Consider the following 20,153-nt stretch of genomic DNA (forward strand, 5'->3'; position numbering starts at 1 on the left):
GGTAGAAGGTCAACAGTGTTTTCCATCACTGCAACAAACCTTGGACTCAGTTTGTAATTCTCACTCTGTAATTCCTAAAGATGAAAACCTTCTTTTTTTTTAAATAATTTCTTTTTATTTAATTATTGTGACAAAGCTGAACGAATAAGTGAGTGTAAATGTTCACAAAATGCTTATGAAAGTTGAAAATGAAACGCACTACTGAAGAAAATTGGTTTTTTAAAAAAAGGAAAGTTTTGAGTTCATTGCTTACAGATCGTGCAAAGAAGCACTTTTGGCATCAGTCCAGTAACAGCTCTACAAAACACAAGACATGTGTACTGTAGGCCTACATTTGATCAAAACAATGTGACTCATTAGGTCACAAATCATACCTGTCGGCACTTGCGGAGCCTCTATCCCTACGGCTGTGGCTGCCGTGAGTCTGGGCGGCGCATCAACAGCTGTTGTGCACAAGAGGCGGATGTCGCTCGAGTCGTGCGGTCAGGTGCCGTGCGGTTGTTTGAGGAAACGGGTCGTGGTGCTGTTTGTCTTTTCTGTAATCGTGTCTTTGTTGTTCTCTTGTTCTTCGGTAGCTTCAAGTGGCAAAGTAGTGTCTAGCTCTTTATAGCAAATGGCAAAAGAGGACTTCGTTTCCCAAAGATTAACTTTCCACTACCTGAAACTTAAAGGTTGTCTGCGTGAGCCTACCCACCAGGACCTCATCATCCACTTCAAGTCATGACAGGACGTGATTCGGTTCAGCAAATTATTTACGTTGTTTTTTTAATGCGCACAGCCCCCCCTGCGCACCTTTGTGTCTTGTGGATGAGATTTTGTTGATCCTCAGCTCAGTCATCGACCATGGTTGGGGGAAGAAGTGCCGATCTGGCCCCCACAGCCGCTGTCAAGATATTTTCCGCTGGAACAGCTGGCTGTGTGGCCGACCTGGTCACCTTCCCGCTGGACACCGCCAAAGTCAGACTGCAGGTGAGGATCGCCGACACTTAGCGCCAGTCATCAGGCACACCAAGAAACTATTCAGACTTAGTTTTTGTATTGTTCTCGGTTTTAAACTTGTTCAGCTTGAAAACACAAACTCATAGCTGTTCATACCAGAACAGGCCTATGTCATAGATCACTCACCATCTGTGATCCCACTTGGTTGTAAAACTTCCTGGATTGCTGCAGAAACAAAGTGTGCTTGTTGTCCTCAGTGAGATTTACAGGGCTTGAACAGAGATGTTGTGTTGCTGCATGTCAAACCAAGGCACAACCAGTGAAAAGAAAACTGATTATATTAAAGCAGCCCTGATAAATTGTTTAGTTATATAGTATAGTCTTGAACAGACTTTGTTGCTCATGTCATGTTGTTTACTTCAGATCCAAGGTGAATCCAGGCCCGCCCTGGGGGGCCAGAAGGCCAGGTACAGAGGTGTGTTCGGGACCCTCCTCACCATGGTGAAAACTGAGGGCCCGCGGAGTCTGTACAGTGGACTAGTGGCAGGGCTGCACAGACAGATGAGCTTCGCCTCGGTCCGCATCGGCCTGTATGACACCATAAAGCAGATCTACAGCAGGGGATCAGAGAGTAGGTCCGACTATCACACACACAGGGCAGCTGGGAGCCACTTATTTCTGTTTCTGCTGTCATTTTCATTCACCATCAACACTCAGATTACATTTTGTTGTCTGACAACAGATGTAATCTGTCTCATGGGATATTGTGCAAATTATTGAACACATTAACTTTATTAATGACTTATTAATTATTCTTTTCATTGGTTTCAGTATTGATTGATTACATATTTTAGATTCTACATGTTTTCTCTATAAAATATCAAAGCAAGTGGGGGAAAAAATCACACAGGCTGAACATTTTACTTCAAAGTAAGTAATATAAAGTCGTAATCAGTGTAGTTTAGTGTAGTATCTTCCTCAACTGATTAATTGTTGCTGTTTTAATCATTTCTCATTCTGAATTGCCAAGACAGTGACTACAGAATCACAGCAGTGATATCAGAATACATGTGTGGTAAAGCAGACTGAGCAATTACAGTGGTTTGAATTCAGTAAAAATATTATCCATGAAAACATATATTCATGACATAGAAATATGCCTTCCCTGAGAACAACCAGCTTGTACTGAGCCCATTGAGGGAAATAGTTTATAACTGCTAAAACGCTGCCCCCAAATGTCAGAAATTATTACCTACACTGTTCAGAAAAAAGACAAAGAAAAGAAAATTCTGATCATACAACTATTTTAACTATTTCTATGTCAGTGCTCAGAAAATCTATCATTTGTGCTGCACCTTATCAGCTCATTTTGCAAATAACAGCTCCAGGATGTGGAGCACAGGGCAGATTCCTCTGTCAGGGAACAGAGCTGTGTTCCCTGAGGCCTTTCCTGGTTCTCCTCCATTACTGACATATATGAACTTCAACGTATTTTGCTCTGATTGCATTATTTCAGTCCTCATCCAGTGTACCTCTGCAGATAAGGCACAAAAGCCAGTCAGACCAGTTTTGAATGTTAACAAGAGATATCTGCCTGAAGCTTTTCAGTGTCCTCAAAGTAGACGCTGCTGTCTTACACCACTGTTTTCAAATGTTTGAAATTGAACTTAAAGAACTGAGGGAAATTTGGGATAGAACATGTTGCTACCGATTAGATTTCTATACTTCTGCTTCATTTATTCCTCTCATGTGCCAGTTGATTGATAGATTAGATAGATACAATCATAAAACATAACAGATCTATGTGATGGATAATGCAATGTATAAAAGTACTGTACTCTGTATCTAACACCAGTTGCTTGTATGACAGATGCAGGAATCGGGACCCGGCTGCTGGCGGGCAGCACCACAGGGGCGATGGCCGTGGCCTTCGCTCAGCCCACTGATGTGGTCAAAGTCAGGTTCCAGGCTCAAGTCCGTCTGCCTGAGAACGGCTCTGTGCAGAGATACAGCGGCACCATCGATGCCTACAAGACCATTGCCAGGGTCGAGGGTGTTAAAGGACTCTGGAAAGGTAAATGAGACACGTATGTAACTGAACTCCTTAGTGGGTGAGGTATCACTTTATCTGCTACCAGCTGCTCGTTTGCACAATGTTTGTTTAAACATGTTCTTGGAATAATAATAGCCCTTACCAGTGCTTTTATTTTCGTGTGTCAATAATTTGTCATTTGCATCACACCCAACAGTTGTTTATACAAGTAAAACAGCCACATAAGTAAAGTAAAGTGAAAAACTGTTTTGTACTTTACACCAATCATAACATTATGACCACTGGCACGTGATTAGGTGAAGTGAAAAACATTGATTATCTCGCCTCAAGGAAATTTAAATCTTGCGAACATGAACTGATGAAGCCTCTTGGATGAGAGGTGAAACGTCTTCCTAGACAAATAACCAAGTCCAGTTGCATTCGATTTAAATTTCCTTGAGAAAACTATGATCTGGACAAATGAGAATATTCACAGGCTTATTGATTATCTCGGTATCTGCCATTGGATGGGATTTATCAGGCAGGTGGTCATAACATTATGGCTGATTGGTGCACAGATTAGCTAGACCTGCGTTTTGTAGCATATGGACATGCCCAAGAGCTCTGAGGAATGTCACACAACTCAAATACATGGGTTTTTATCATTGTCAAGTCAGTAATAATGACCAAAAAAGAAAAAGCAGCATGGTATTTGGATGTTTATTTTTAAGCTGTCTCCCTTATTGATGTTGTAACAGTGCATATTGGTGACTTCAGGTTCTTCAGGTTGAAAATTATTGTTTACAGCGTTGAACTGTTTTTTCAGGTTGTCTGCCAAACATAGTTCGCAATGCCATCGTAAACTGCTCTGAGCTGGTGACCTATGACATCATCAAAGAGCTCATCCTCACATACAACCTGATGACAGGTGAGTTAAGTCGCTTCAAATCAAGTCGTCTACACTGATATGCCTCTGTTCACCTTAACATTCTTCTTTTTTCTTATGATAGTGTGCTTTACACAAAACATAAAATGCATGATAGTAATATAGAACAGAACATGAAAAGAAGATACAATTGGATGAAACTAATGAAAGAATTGGAAATAGAAAATTACAGTGAAGTTACAGTGATAAGATTGAATAGATCCAGACTACTTAAATCTCCCAACCAAACCAAATCAAACATTTTGTTTTCCACAGACAACATGCCGTGTCACTTCACAGCAGGCTTTGCAGCAGGTTTCTGCACCACCATCGTAGCGTCTCCCGTGGATGTGGTAAAAACACGCTATATGAACTCAGTGCCTGGCCAGTACAGTGGTGCTATAAACTGTGCCTTCACCATGCTGATTAAAGAGGGGCCTACAGCTTTCTATAAGGGGTACGTACATGAAGCTTGTCAGAATCCATACACACACAAGTCCTATTTTCAGCATGGAGAAAAAGTACATTTAAAAGTACTTTTTTTCTTGATTGATCTGATTTTTTTCTTTTTTCTTTCTCTTTCAGATTCGTGCCCTCGTTTCTTCGTCTTGGTTCCTGGAACATTGTGATGTTTGTGAGCTACGAACAGATAAAGAGAGCTGTGGTGAGAAGTCAGCAGTACTGGGAGTCTCCTCTCTGAACCTCTCTTTTGCCCCTGGAGTGGTGCAACCGTTGTGGCATATTCAGGACTGCCTACATGAAGCAGGGCAGCCTTAAAAGAGACAGTTTAATTGTGACTGCTGCTGGTCTAGGCCTGTTCTCCCTCAGGGATAAATCTTCATCTTATTAAATAGGTCATACTCAAAAGAGAAACTGCAGGGACGATTGTTACGCACAATACTATAGATGTTTTTTAATGATGTTATTAGGACGTTTTCAGCCCTGAATCGTTCTGCCAGGACTAATTTTAGAACTGGGACAAACTCACTGTTTGTGTCTTCCAGCATCTGCAGCTCTTTATATTTTGTTTTTGCTCAGTTTGCAGAGTTTAGTGTACAGTCTGAGAAGAAAAGCTGTCGGAAGGCCGATTCAAATGTAGTGTGAGTTAACGCACATCAGTGATCCATGGTCATTGTTACCAGTAACACCTCATTGGTTTTCTGTATTGTCTGTGAGGGTTTCTGTATCTCTACTATTGTCTGCTTTCAGGTGAAACTGTGTTTTTAATATGATTGTGAAAAAATCCCATTATGCATAGGCATAGAGAGGATCACAGCAAATGGTTATTTTTATTATGGACTAACCTGCTGATCACTTTGTATCACAACTAATGACTTGTTTTTGGTCTTCGAAATGTCAGAAAGTATTGAATAATGCTAAACATGATTTCATCTGTGCAATTGTTCTGTCTGACCAGTGCATCAAAACCAAAATAATTAGTTTACAGTGTCATATAAAGAGTATGACATTTGGGAATATTTGTCATTTTTAGATAAAAAAGTAACAAATAATTATTAAATTAGTGATTATTGTTTGTCAAGTAACCAATCAACAAACTGCAAAATAACAGAAAAGCAAACTATGCAGTCTGTACTGCCAACGTTAAATACGAAAAACACCAAATGTTTTACTATGCAATAGCCAAATGGATGTTGAAGCTTTTATTTGCATGCTAAGTGTATCAGACATTTAAAACAGGACACTGGGACCACATCTCTAAGATACAGTATACAAGTATGAATGGAATAAACTAAAAATCTGCATCTCCAGTAATTTGTTGTCTGTTTGAGAGTAGATTAAAAAACAAAGGAGGTCAACCGGACACTGACACACATTTATACACAGTGAACCCCACCGAGCATCACTCCATACCTGCTCTACGACTGACTGACTGGTGTTATAGATACTCTGCTGCATACATCAGACCTTTCATATGAACAGTGTGAAGATAAAACACCACCCCACCAAAACCTAGGCTTCTATTACAGCTGTGTTTACATTAAGAATATGACTCAGTAAGAGAGACCACATTCTGTTTATGTCAGAAAACAAGAAAACACTTGTTTGATACACTAATTTAATAGCTCATGAAATACATTTTTCATCATAAGATGGCTTTGTGGCTGCATTTTAAAAACTGTTATCATTAAATAGTGTGTGTACAAAAAAGGTCTGCAGCTATTTCTGTGCAAAAATAACCAGGTTCCCCACTAAACAATGCAGAGATGTGGTGGTGAATGAGGTGAGAAGCACAAAACAGTCAGCTGACAGACAAGAAAATTGCCCAGTTTGAGTCTTGTGGAACAAAAGAGGCTGCTGACAAAGATGAAACTGAAGTCTGTGGTGTAACAAAAACCTTTGAACATGCTCCACCTTGCTAATCATCTCCTGTCGTGCCAGTGAGGTTTCTCCATGGTTGAATTGATATGGCAAGCTTCTCTGAGCCATATGGCACCCATGGCCAACTCTCATGGGTGCCCAGGTGACTACATGGGGAGGGAGTGTTCAGAGATAATGACCAAATGATGAATTTTGTGAGATTACTCTTGTACTTTTATCAAAGGATGTACAGGTAAACGTTAGGAGTAACAGGGGTAACAGTGAGTTAAAAGAAAAGTGTAGTCGATGGTCCTTTGCCGACCTTGGCAGGAGTGTCTGCACACTAATGATTGGATATATCAAGTGTCGGTGAGCAGTTCAGGTTCACTGAATCAACAGTGTTGAGTATTTCTCCTGCCTCAAGGAAGCAAAGATGTTCACACAAGAGATGACAATGTCTGTTTATAATCTGAGTTGTCTTTGTGGTTGTTCATTGCCAATCAGGCAGAACCAGTTCTCTCAGGAACAAACTCAAACAGTTATTTATTGTTCATCTCCATCTGTATCACAATGCCTTGGAGATTTGCAATCTGAATTTAAATTAGTTTTAAATGTGGATAAGTCAAAGGCTATGCTTTTTTCAAATGGCAAGCAGCTCCCATCAAACATTCCCAGGTTGTCAACTGTCCGAGGAGCTGAAATTGAATTGGTCTCTTCTTATAAATACTTATATTAATTTATAACAACCTGACTTTTAAGCCCCATATTGACAACCTTGTTTCTAAGCTGAAACTTAAATTAGGTTTCTTCTTCAGAAATAAATATTGTCTTTCACTCCAGGTAAGGAAACGATTAATTACAATGACATTTTTACCTTTACTGGATTATGGAGATCTGCTTTTTATGAATGCTCCTGACCAGTCTCTAAAGAAATCGGACACAGTTTATCACTTTGCATTGCGGTTCATGACTGGAAATGATCACCTTGTTCATCGTCATTGTTCTTTGTATGCTGCTGCAAAGTGCCCCTCTTTATCTGTACGCAGGTTCTCTAACTGCATGACCTTTATATATAAATCTATACTTGGTCTTCTCCCCCCATATTTGTGCCTGCACATGCGTAGAACCTGCAGCCATTACAGCATGCGATCCCAGAATGCAGGGCCCAATAGTCAGGACTGAGTTGGGGAAAAAGGCGTTTAAATTTCCTGCCCCCTCAAACTGGAACAACCTGCAGAGAGATTGAGGACTGACTGAACTCATTGGCCTGGGGGAATTCAAAATCAAAATAAATAAAAAAAATCTAATAGTACAGCTTGATTGAGAAACTCTTAATGCACTTTAAGAAGAACAAAAAATGCAACGACAATGATGCTGATTCCTTTTTGTTAGTGTGTGTACAAACAGCCAGATATAATTTGCAGCACAGGTTAAAGCATGGGCTAGTTGTCATTTTTGTTGTTGTACATGGAGGTGAATATAGATAGATAGATTTCAATTTCCTATGCCTTAGGCCTGTTAATTTGGATTTACATGAGCCTTGTATTTATATTGATTTACTTATTTATTAATGTTTTGCTTCAATTTTTTGGATTGATTTGGCCCCTTAGCTGCCTATTTGCTACAGTATACCAGGAAATAATGGATTTTGTTTGTTTCAGTGTGTTTATAGACTTTGAGAATTGTAGAAAATCACCAAGACCAGTTTTTTTTTCTTTTTTTAAATTCCACATTTCTATACTCTTTTCTTGAATGAACTTCTCTTGAAACTTGGTTAACCTATACTGGAGTCCATGACTGCATAAACTTCATTGTGGCTCCTGATCCCTCCTCTGCAGCACCCTCAGTGGCTGAAGACGGACGGGTACTGTTGGCCATCTGGGGCCTCGTCCGCGCTCTGCTGGACGAAGGCCCTCATCGTAATTGAGGGAAAATGGTAAATGTGGCAGATACCAGGCAAAGTTTCCATGGTCGCCAAAGGGCAAAAATGGAGGGTGGCAGCAGGAGGGTAAGACCACAGCTGTGGTTAGACTGCAGATGTTGCGGCAGGGACTGTGCATCTGCTCAGGAAAGCCCACTGAGACATGTTGAGCTTCAGGGTCTATCTCACTGACTCTTTGTCCTGTTTTCTCTCTGTGTTGGATCATTTCCTGGAGCTTCTTCACCAGGATCATCCTGATGTGTTGGAGTTTCCGCAAACTGAGAAAAGAATCCAAGAAATCTGCCAGCGGTGTTTTCCCCTCTGCAAACCTCTCAAACAGCAGCTGTCAGGAGAAATATGAAATCATTTTAGACTTCTCCTTCACTACCAGCAGCAATATTAATTGCGAAAAACTAGGCTGACATGTTTTATTTATGTAGTTATTTTATCTGTTATCTTTATCTCCACTAAAATGTATTTTCTTGTTAGATATGACTCTGGACTCTCACTCCATAAAGAATTAACTATAGAGATAGAGATTAAAGAGCTAAAATAAAGTGCATCCTTACCTCACAGTCCTCCTCTGCATGATTGATCTTTCTCTGGAGACAAAGTTGAGCGTAACGGACACTGTATTTTTCAGCTGCAAATAAGGAGAATTTTTTTTTTCTTTTCACAATTTTAATCAAATTAAAGGACCAAAAATACTGATGAGAATATACGGTACTTTAAAAACTCACCAAGTTGTTCTTGTTTGGCCTGTATGAGGCTCCTAAGTTTCCCCAGTTCCTTGTACTTCATTGCAAGCAGCAACTTAGCATCTCTAAATTTGGATTTTTGGGAAAGACTGACTTTGGCCAGCCTGTGATTTGAAATCAGCATCTTCTCCACAGCCCTCTGCTTTCTGTGAAACTGGAAATGACCACAAGTAGTTTAACGCACAAACATATTCATGGTTCCCTCAATTTATAACAGATGAATATTCCTCATATTTGTCAATTGTTCTTGAATGTGAATGAAACAGTGTGTACATGAAAAAAATGTCTTGGCTGTCTATGGAGAGAAACTGGATGTTGTTTCAACTCTCAAAGTCAGTTTTCAGGTTTGTAGATTATCAGTGTTATGCTCACGTCTAAAATGTAGATTGTCATCACATTTCAGTCACAGTTGTAACAACGTTAGACAGTTTCAAAATGTAGCCAAACAGAACGTTTTATAACACTTAAATCAAATAATGGCGCAATACCTATGCCTGTACCTGTTTGTACATTTACTGTGATATATATTATATATTAGGAAGCATTATATCCGCTAATGTTCTCTATTTGTACACATGTCACCACCACTTTTTAATTTTTTAATTTTTCACCTCCATGCCAACAAAAGGATATATTTCCATTTAGTTTGCCTGATAGAATAAGAAATGATGTGATCTTACAATTTTTAGAAATGCTGCCTCATTTGGTCGGGAGCTCACCTTTTCATTACACTTGATGATGTGATTTAGTTTGTCTTCATCTTCCAACAGCTCACGCAGCTCTCTGGTCCTCAAAACTCTGAACTGGAAAAACTGCTCCGACAGAGACATGGTGACCCTCCTCTCTCGGTGCTCTGGGCTTCTCCTTCAAACTTTGGTACCTGATGCATCCTGCTGGGGCGCAAGGTGAGCTGTCGATGCTGCATTCAAGGACAGTCGGAGAGAAGCTGCTCCTCTTTGACTAGAGCATTAGGTTTCATATTGTCGGTAGATAATCTGTAGCACTAGGACCCCTCAGTCTCAAAGTTTGTCTCTCTCCCTGGTTATTTTTCATTCCACTGGGATCATTCTGTGTCCTTTTGAGGTCATTTCTTGTTAGCTGTGCGGCCTCTCTTTGGCACTGCTTGTTTTTGTGGACCTATTGTGTCTTCTTTCTGAGCTCGTAATAGTTGTATGGAATAGATTGATCTTTTTCTGTATAATTTCTCCTGAACAGTAGTTGTTTGTTTGTCTGTTTCATTTCAACATGGTCTAATATATCTAGAATACATCATCAAAAACCCTGATTTAATTTTAGGATTGTAGTGGTATCTGCTTTACCTGCAGACACCTTCCCGTAATGGAAATGAATGAACACATAATGCAATTTGCTTTTAAACATCAATATCTTAACATCAAAGGTCTTTATATTTAACTATTATTCCATGTGTCAGACACAGGTAATGTCACACCCAGGACAGGTACCACAGATATAATATATAAATGTACAGGCAAATTCATTTTTTATTAAAATCACACATTTGTCAGTGTGCAGTCTCTCGTGGCTGTGTGTTATCTCCTAATGTCCAGCTCTACTCTGTCCTGTGACAGTTTGTCCTGTGTGGACCAGGGCGGAGCCTGGTGGAGTCAACACAGCTCTACTATGCAGGTGATGACTGCCGGCCTCCCTCAGAATAGCTCTGCCTCGGCTATATGTGGCCTGAGTTAATCCTTAAGATGAGCACTGCTGAGGTCCCTCCCTGCTCGTCAGTGAAAGTCCTGCACTGAGACACAGAGGAGTTTCCCCTCCTGAGAGCAGAAGGACAACATGCAGATTAACCTCAACCACCCTCATCACAGGACACCTCCACTTTGTGAGTACACTCAACAATTTACCTCATATTTTTTATCTGGCACTATCTTATTTGTGTTGTATGTTAAAAGGACTCTGGTGAATAGCAGGCTTTTGCTGATCATTTTTGATCAAGCATCAATCAAGTAACCATTCAACAACATTGATTTTTTTTTTAAAGAGAAGCATTTTGTACACTGTGTCCATCTTGTATGTTGCTGTAAGTGTAGTGTGTTTACTTGCCTGTTCAAGCTTTCCACTCGGTTACATAAGAAGCTTTTCAGTTCAGGCTGTACTTTAGGGAACTAATGATTGTCAATGTCTTCCTTATAATATTCCTGTATTACTCATTCATGAGAGCCCCTACACCTTTGTTGACTCTCTTTGATGTACATGTTGTCAGCACTGTGTATACATTCTCTCATTTGACTGTTAGGCCAGAGCATTTCACACTGTTGTCACTGTTATTAGTTAACAGTATTGTACAGCAACATAACTCCACCCACTTCCTGACAGGTCGCTCTCATTGGGTGGTGAATTTGAAAACACTTGTACAGTATAGTCCCTTTAGCATAAAACAAGAAAAGCATCATTATTGTTTTATGTTAAAATGGACTATACCACTTGAGGCATTGCGATTTTTCGGCCAATTGGCTAATATACAGTACATAATTTGTTTGTTTCTGCCTACTACTGTCTTAAAAGAGTACTCCCCCTGCTCTGCACTCTGACACTGCTAGACTCACACAGGACAGTGATTAAAAAAAAAGATCATATTTGATGCATCAGAGCAGCCATCCACACATTCTTCTTCCTTGTTAACACGTGGTATCTACATCATCCAGTATGCAGTTCTAGCATCAGCACAGTTTCAAGCAGTCCCCAGCTTTTGCTGACACCAGTGACAATTTGAGGCGGTTCATCAGCAACGCCCTGCAGCTCTTTTTGGAGCCAAAAAAGGCTTCATGCAGTGTTTTTTTTCTCTTCACATTTTTGGCAGTGCTCTCTACAAATGTTTGAAGAGCGCCTTCAAGCACACCATACATTGTTAGACTGAATTCCTATCTTCGAGCCAGTAAGTGATTTTCATCCATGTAGTATGGCATGACCATATGTTTGCAGAGAGTTGACACTTGCTTGAGTGATGTATCTCCAAATCAGCATTACAAAGCAACCACTACAAAGCATTGCTGCAAAATTCTGCCCAAAAGACAAATATTATGCAAATATTAAATTGATTTCTTGCATTAAAGGTCTGCTGTTTGGTTGAGGACTCTCTTCCTAGACTGTTTTTTTGTCTGCACATAAATTTGACAAGTGAAAATCAACATAGTTTTAAATCTATGCACATCCAGCTATTGGCCTTTACTTGTCAGTGTGTGTGTGATTTATTGTCTTTTGTGTCATTTCTGTTCCCACGCCTTTCAGTGCAGTGATGCCTTCTCCAAGCCGCCTCTGGGACATTTAACTGTGAGTGAACAAGGACAAGGACTCATCATGAGCGCCGACACTGTCTGCAGGCCAGAGCTGGATTCGGAGCACCACGCCGAGCTTGCCGACCTGGTGGCAGCCATGAACGTGGCCTCCAACCGCATGACCCCGCCGAACGGCTCCAGGTCAGGTGCTCCGAGGCCCAGCAGCTCTCACAGACTTCGACTCTCCGACAGGAAGTTGTCTCTACAGGAGAAAGGGAGCCGCATGGTCCGACAGCCCACCATTGAGACCAAACGAGTGTCCATCACAGATGCTGATGTGAGCAGCCCTTATCTGACTGAATACATTCAACGTGTTCCTCTTAAAATATTTTGCTGATTGAATTCTCTCTTCATTTTTTTTGGCAGGATTGTCTCCAGCTCAACCAGTACAAGCTGAAGAAGGAGATTGGAAAGGTAATCAATAAACAAGTAATAACCCTCTAAACCTGATGACACTGAGGTGGTGGCCAAGGATTTTTATGGTTAATATAATGTTTATGTCTATTGTTTTCACACCCCAGGGTTCGTATGGAGTGGTGAAGCTGGCTTATAATGAGGATTCTGAACAGTACTATGTAAGTTAAAGCTCTTAATTTGTGTATTTATGACCAAAGTATTTACAGTTTGTTCAACCATTATTCACTCAGTCTCATTCATTCAGGCAATGAAAGTCGTTTCAAAGAAGAAGCTGATGAGGCAGTGTGGATTTCTGCGTGAGTGAAAATCATCATCTCTAATAACATTTTGAATGTTTAATGAGTTTTTGTCATTCCTTCACCTCATACTTTGTGGTCTGTTTGTGAACTTTCAGGTCGCCTGCCTCCTCAAGGATCAAACTCATCAGATCCGTTCCCTAAAGCCACGTTGCCTCTGGATAGAGTGTACCAAGAGATCGCCATCCTGAAGAAACTTGACCATCATAACGTTGTTAAACTGGTGGAGGTCAGTAAAGGTGACTCAGTTCTCCATAGATAGATGTATCTCAAAATATGCCTGGCATGTATGTCGGTCTGAAATGTTTAATTGAAAGGATTTCCAGTGGGGAAGTGATTATAGTTCGATATGAGGAGCAGTCAAGTTATTTAGTAAGAAAAAGGATATGTAATGGTCATGTAGCGTAGACAAAATAAGATAAATGCTTTCAGGTTTTGTTTTTTTTGTGAATGAATGAATTATACAAAGAAAACAGAAGGGATGGGTTTGAAAGATTCATGTGCAAAAAAACATCATATTATTAAATGTATGTGTTGAAAAGAACAAAAGCAGAGGCATACAACCAGAGAGATGTGAGAGGGGAAAGAAAGCTATTACAAACCCCCTCAGTGGTGAAGCTGTGCTGGGAATAATATGTTGTCACCACACACAATACATGCACATGGTGAACCACGACCAAAATAAGTGAAATCATCTGTGTGGGTGTACCATGGCTGCGCAGGGCCTTTACCCAGAAAGGCACCATAATTAGCATTAATCCCATAGTGCAAATACATCACTGGGTTTATGATAAATAATGGAAAATATGAGAGACTGAATTAAGGTGTGTTTTGCAGGTGCTTGATGATCCTGATGAAGATGGACTTCATATGGGTAGGAGAGTCATTTATCTGATATGTTACTGAATATAGTCACAAATGTTTGAATGTAATATCAGCATGAAAGTGAGAACTCATTAAAATCATCTAATTATTTATCTTAAAGCCTTCGAACTGATGACAAAAGGGTATGTTTTTGTGCGTTCATGTATTTTGTCAAATGAAGATCATTTCGGCATTCAAACAACTGGTAATACTACCATGAGATGCAGTATAAATATTTTATCACTTTGCTGCCTTTCTCCACCTCTCATGTTGATCAGCCCAGTGATGGAGGTGCCTACAGACGAGCCTTTCACAGAGGAGCAGGCTCGCTTCTACTTCAGAGATGTTGTCTTGGGAATGGAGTACTGTAAGTTTTTGAGTTTGGCTTTAATTATAAATGCCACATACCAAAAACAGCATCTCTTTACTTAAGGATGCAGTAAATTTCTAAACTCTAACGCTATAATGTAGTTGTAAGTATGTGTTTATTGATGTATTTGTCAACAACATCCGTCTGTGGGCCTCCATGAGTGCAGGATGGTGTACTGTATGAGCAGATAGTGAATGACAACATAGAAAAATAGTGTATCTTAAAATGAGAAGTTACTGGCAAAAGCTGTTTACAAATGAACATTTATATATATAACATAGTGGCTTTGTGTCTGCTTAAACAGTTTCAGGCATTTTTTTAACTGTTAAAAGCAAAAAGCTTTTTTCATTAAGCTAAAGTACACCACAGTCCTTCACGGCTGCTCTAAAACCACTAGGCAAGACAAATGTAGGCTATTTATTTATATTTTTTGGTTTATACATTTTCACACACAGCAGCCATTCAATGTGCTTAGCAGGTATAAAACAAACATTGGAATAGAAATAAAAGCACACCAAGCAAACAATGAAACAACAGTAAGAAAACAGTATAAATCTGTGTTTTTATTAAATAATTGAAAAACCCACAGATTATAAAGTAGAAAATATCTAATCAAAGTCCAAGATAAAGACTAGATTTCATTCTGTCCAGTGCACTACCACAAGATCATCCACAGAGACATTAAACCTTCCAACCTCTTGCTGGGGGACGATGGACGTGTCAAGATTGCCGACTTTGGCGTGAGCAACGAGTTCGAGGGGACGGATGCCCTCCTGTCCAGCACGGCAGGGACGCCGGCCTTCATGGCCCCAGAGATGGTGACTGACCACGAGCAGAGATTCAGTGGAAAGGTGGGACAAAAACAGTGGTGATCACTGAATTACACATGATGTGGTTGTGACTCATCACATCAGCCTCTGTTTAATTGAGAGAAATTATTAAGAACTGGTGTCCACCCGCCTACTGAGAGCTTTTCAGGAATGTTTTTCATCCCTGATAATTAGTGTGTTTGTTTACCAGGCATTAGACGTGTGGGCGATGGGAGTCACACTCTACTGTTTTGTCTTTGGGAAGGTAAGCAAGTTCACAGCAAAATGCATGCAGAATAAAAAGTCCAACAATGAATTTCAGTAATTTAATCAATTATTTTTATGTGTCTTGTTCCAGTGCCCTTTTTATGATGAATACATTGTGTCTCTGCACAACCAAATCAAGAGCAAACCTGTGGAGTTTCCAGAGACGTAAGCAAACACCAGGAAACATATACAATGAAAGAATAGAGCCACAGGCTACATGAAGTAACTCTAACACTAGTTACATTTGTGTTTGGAAACAATATATTTTAAGATTTTAATTCCCCTGTAAGTTTAATGTCATATCTTAACCCTGATCTTGGAGGATAAAAAAATTCCCCACACCCATGTATGTGTAAAGCTGTGAACTAGTACTAATTTTGGTTGTTTTCACAGGCCAGTGATTAGTAATGAGTTGAAGGAGCTCATTGGACTGATGCTGGAAAAAAGCCCAGAGACAAGAATCACTATCCCTAAAATTAAGGTTACAAAGAACATCTGACTGATAGTATAAAATGGGGCCAAACGTCTGCAGTAGTTTTTCATAGTATCTGTGTGTGTGTGGTTTCAGCTACATCCGTGGGTGACGGAGAATGGCTCAAATCCCCTCCCACTGGAGGAGGAGCACTGCACCGCGGTGGAAGTCACTGAGGAAGATGTGCAGAACAGCATCAAACTCATCCCAAGCCTTTCCGCTGTGGTGAGTCCAAAAACACTTCTTGTGTTGTGTGTCACTATCTTACACTTTCAAAATCACATTGCTCAAAGCCAGAAAATCCTCATGTTACCACTGTTGTGTTAAAGACAGAGATTGCTGGGTTTAGATGTTTTTTTCCCACTCAACCACTTCAACCGCATCACAACACATCCACTAGATCTGCATGACTTTAACAAAATACAGTACAATTCAAGGTCACAAGTAATTGGTGAGGTGCCATAAAAACCACACAACTAACTAAAACAGTCATGGCAAGACACAAAAATAACATAGCATAACCTTTTGCATATGACATTTCTACATGATGCGAAGAAAGGCACACAGATAAACATAAAGAAACAAACAATTTACAGATAGAAAGTGTGTACAATATGAACATACCTTTCCTTTGATACTCTCTCTAATGTCCACTGCAGATTCTGGTAAAGTCCATGCTGAGGAAGCGGTCTTTCAGTAATCCCTTTGAGTGTCAGGGCAGACGGGCAGAGAGGTCCATGTCTGCCCCTGGAGGTCTTCTTACGTAAGTAGCCTACTCTGCAAATCCTGCCTGCTCTGCTTTGCCAAACTGCCAGCTCTGCGATTAGGCCTCTAAGAAAACAAAGAAGCAAGCAGATGCTTGGATAAAAATAGATCAGTCTGTTCCAAACTTTACATGTGCGTTTGTCTCTCACATATTGAGTAAATTGAAAATACCATCATATCTTTCCAGCTCATTAGGCTCTGAATACTGAATGCAGCGTTTTGTTTTGTTTCTGTCCTTTATATCAGCAGCACATCGAGCAGATAAATGCTTTTGTCCTCTCCTTATAACCCAAATGAAAGCCCCTATGGCAGGATGAATAGTTGCTGTGCTGCTTTATTCTTCCATTAGCAACATGTCTGTCTGACACAATGTGATACTGTAAATAGTGACATCTCAGACAGCAGCATGTGGGACTGAAAACCTTTGACAGAGGTTGTTTGGCGCTACAGCTGGCTTGAAGAAGAAGAAGAAGATCAAAATGTTTAAATTTGATCTTCTTGGAGGGATGATGTATTGTGGCCCTGTGGTCCAGTCCATTAACTATTACACTCTTGACAGAAGAATAGACACTTTATTGTCATTGTATCAGATACAACGAAATTGGAGATGCTACTCCTAGTGGTGCATAAACACAATGCATATAAATAAGTAGAATTAATTAATAAAAAAAGCAGCAGTCATCTCATCCACACATCACACATATTTAAAACGCTTACATCAGAAGTTGGATATCGTTCGGTATGGAGACACAGAGTATGACAATATGAAGTCATGTGAATATGAGTAGAGAGAAAATCTTTAATACAACCATAAAAATCTGATAATTCTTCTCAGCTTGTCATAATTATTATTATGTTATCAACATTTGCTTATTTTTTTACAGTAACAGAGTATATTGCAGGTTTTAGAAGTCCTAATTTCAAAATCATATCTGCTTAACTAACAGCCAGTTACATAACTGGCTCAACCCTGTTTGTCTTGACAGACAGACAAAAGTTTACTATTACTGTAAAATAGACATGATGTAAAAAATAACATTCAACCAAAAAATCTATAAACTGTTACTTTGAAAACAAGCAGGTGCAAAAAACAACAACATATAATTTCACAGTGAGCTGAGTTTTAAAAATCCATTGTGATTATTCAGCATTATTTACTTCATTATGTCTTTGGGAATTATTCAGTATTAAGCAGCGGTGCTTATATGTTCTCTGGAGCAGAAATACAGTAAAGGAAGTGCATTTAGCCTGATGGGGGCAGTGTAATAAAATGGAAATGGAAAGTCTAACATTTCAAATGCTGAAACTGCTCCGTAAACATGACGCTACTACAGTCTGTAGCATACCAAAAAAATACCAAAAAAAAAAAAAAACTGTATACAAATGGAGCCTGTTAGCAGCAATCATCTAACTCTCTGCAAAAAAAAAGTGAATTAGCTCATCTTCCACTCTCTGCTAACTACTCCTTCAACCTGCCACAGTCTTGCTACAGTAAAATCTGTGTTCATCATTCACTGTGTTGAAGGCCAACCCAATTTTTTTATGACCTCTTACATGACATCTCCTTCTTGCAGTGGTTCTTGGGGCTTATTGGGGTCCTCGCCTCATGTTCATCCTTCCTTGAGGTAAATGTTTTGAAAGCGTTTAGGTTGAGCTAATGTACTGCTCCGCTCAAAGCACTGCACATCAGCTGCTTGGCCAGCCTTAAGAGGATTTAACAGAGACGAGACAACGCAAATCTCTCAACAACGAGCTGTACCTGAAATAAACAGATACACACAGACACACACACACACACACACACACATGGAGTTGTTGAGTACTTTGTGTTTCCTGTCTCTCTCTCGTGTCCTCTTGAGGTTGCTGTGGATGAAAAGTGATGAGGTGTGCTGTGGAGGACATGTGCTCCATGACATTTTTAGTCTAGTGTTACCACCACCCTGCACCCCTTTCCCTCCTCCTCCATATCAGCACTCTCACTTAGTACCTTCAGCAACATGATCGAGCATTTGTTGCCCACAGGAAAATCAGCAACGATGGGAGCAGGGAAGGAGAGTTGGAGGACTTGTATGAAGACGAAACATTTACAGAGAGTACAGATTAAATTGTCATACTCACATGCATCGACGCTGACATTTTCTCCTCACTTCTGCTTTTGCGTCATGTTTGCTGTGCTTACCCTACTTGTAGCTTTTTCTGACTTAAGTGTAAAAACCTGTTCTGTGATATAGGTTACTGAATGTCAAAAAGAAATGATTGATAAATGATAAAATGATTGGATGATTAGATTGTATTCTGTCTGCTCTGTTTCTCAGATGGCACTGTTGATGTGTATGTGAATGTAATATGATTTATTTACTTTGGATTGTTCATAAAATGTAAATATGCTCTATAAAAAGATATTTTTAAATTTTCGTACAGCTGATGAACATAATAAAAATGTCATTTCAAACAGTCATTTTGAATTATTGCAGAAAAAGCCATTGTGTGTGTTTTTATCTGTCGTTAAAACACTAGATGGCAGTACCATGTTAACCTGCTTATTGATTTCCCTTTGTTCCGTCCTTGGATCGCCTAATTCGCCTCATTGTTAGTTAACTACTAAGCATCAGTCTTTCTGCTTTGTATTAATTTCACCATCACCAGCCTCCAAAACGGTTTGGTGACTACTGTACATCAGGTACCATATCTCACATCTCAAAACACATTCTTGAAAAATGAAACTACATTACCTACTGCACTTTATCCTTAGGACCAGTAGAGGGTAGTGTTGTGTTACCAGTGAAGAGATCTGTGATTAACCAGAAGGCCGCCCAGGGATTGAACTCAATCAACTTCAATAACCCTCACTACTCCATAAAAAAAAAAGAAAAATCAACTACAGCATCCCTAAATGATACATAATTAAATTGAATTAAATTACTCACAATAAAAACACCAATATTGGACCACAACAAATGTGTGCAGCCACGCAGACATCTAAAATCAACTTACAAGTAAAGGTTTAAGACAATGGATGTGAAACTATGAAACAGCATTGGACAACAAGTTCAGTGATATTTTTTATGAAGACAAAAATTAGATCCCGTAAAGAGTTTGACTAAAGCTGAGTGGAAATTCTTCCTGTTTTAAGTCGTGAAATCATCATGACTAATCATAAAGTTACAGTATACAATTGCATTTCAGCTGTGTATATGAATATGTGTACAATGTGTGCAAGCTTTGCATTTGTTTATGTGTTAAGTTTCCAGTTGTGTGAGTGTTTCCGAAAGAGTTATCATGGTTTTTTATGAGACCTTTGCAGTTGTGTGAGTGTGAGAGGGTTTCAGTGGTGTGTGTGAAACCATGTTGGGATTTTGTATGTTGTTTTTTCACAAGGACAATAATTATTGTTGTTATTGTAATATTTGAATGTTTAAAATACATCTTTAAAAACATCTAAAATATATATATATCATAATCTACTGCTGATTACTTTTTTAAATCAATAACTTGAATCTGCAAGTCAAATGTATTGAAGTAAGGTGTACAATATTTGCCTATAAATTGTAGTGGAACAGAAGTATGCGTAAGATAATATTTTATCTAAATACAAACTGGATCTCAAAGCTGCTCTCTTCCCTCCTTTGATTGTGCTGCAAAAATAGATGTTTCAGCTCAGAGGATGAGGAGGAGGCATGATGCTGCAAATTGT

General features: G+C 39.5%; 3 protein-coding genes across 5 annotated transcripts; 2 read left to right on the forward strand and 1 right to left on the reverse strand.

Annotated features, from left to right (window-relative positions):
* The first annotated feature begins 476 nt into the window (after positions 1-476).
* On the forward strand, positions 477-5,927 carry LOC146976363 (dicarboxylate carrier UCP2-like). Its single transcript, XM_085796087.1, has 6 exons — positions 477-969; positions 1,363-1,570; positions 2,810-3,013; positions 3,798-3,899; positions 4,173-4,353; positions 4,482-5,927. Exons 1-6 carry the CDS (start codon positions 844-846, stop codon positions 4,594-4,596), a joined length of 936 nt encoding a protein of 311 aa, XP_085652213.1. The 5' UTR covers positions 477-843; the 3' UTR covers positions 4,597-5,927.
* Positions 5,928-8,023: 2,096 nt separating this feature from the next.
* On the reverse strand, positions 8,024-9,787 carry LOC146976364 (vacuolar protein sorting-associated protein 37D-like). Its single transcript, XM_085794501.1, has 4 exons — positions 9,614-9,787; positions 8,877-9,048; positions 8,706-8,779; positions 8,024-8,479 (listed from the first exon to the last, which is right to left on the reverse strand). The coding sequence occupies exons 1-4, from the start codon at positions 9,722-9,724 to the stop codon at positions 8,024-8,026; spliced, it is 813 nt and encodes a 270-aa protein (XP_085650627.1). The 5' UTR covers positions 9,725-9,787.
* Positions 9,788-10,555: 768 nt separating this feature from the next.
* camkk1b (calcium/calmodulin-dependent protein kinase kinase 1, alpha b) lies at positions 10,556-18,906 on the forward strand. 3 transcript variants are annotated; one of them, XM_085796088.1, is made up of 17 exons: positions 10,556-10,746; positions 12,153-12,476; positions 12,566-12,613; positions 12,721-12,774; positions 12,861-12,912; positions 13,011-13,141; positions 13,750-13,786; positions 13,898-13,919; positions 14,055-14,143; positions 14,798-14,997; positions 15,167-15,220; positions 15,314-15,387; positions 15,616-15,703; positions 15,791-15,919; positions 16,354-16,457; positions 18,034-18,084; positions 18,482-18,904. In XM_085796088.1, exons 2-17 carry the CDS (start codon positions 12,222-12,224, stop codon positions 18,561-18,563), a joined length of 1,470 nt encoding a protein of 489 aa, XP_085652214.1. In that variant the 5' UTR covers positions 10,556-10,746; positions 12,153-12,221; the 3' UTR covers positions 18,564-18,904. The 3 variants fall into 3 exon arrangements, with proteins under 3 accessions (XP_085652214.1, XP_085652215.1, XP_085652216.1); XM_085796089.1 differs by lacking the exon at positions 18,034-18,084 and having other exon boundaries at positions 18,482-18,905; XM_085796090.1 differs by lacking the exon at positions 10,556-10,746 and having other exon boundaries at positions 12,155-12,476; positions 18,482-18,906.
* The last annotated feature ends 1,247 nt before the right edge of the window (positions 18,907-20,153 follow it).

Source organism: Trachurus japonicus, chromosome 13 (assembly GCF_045865225.1).
Source record: "Trachurus japonicus isolate A0001 chromosome 13, Traja_1.0".
NCBI lineage: Eukaryota > Metazoa > Chordata > Actinopteri > Carangiformes > Carangidae > Trachurus > Trachurus japonicus.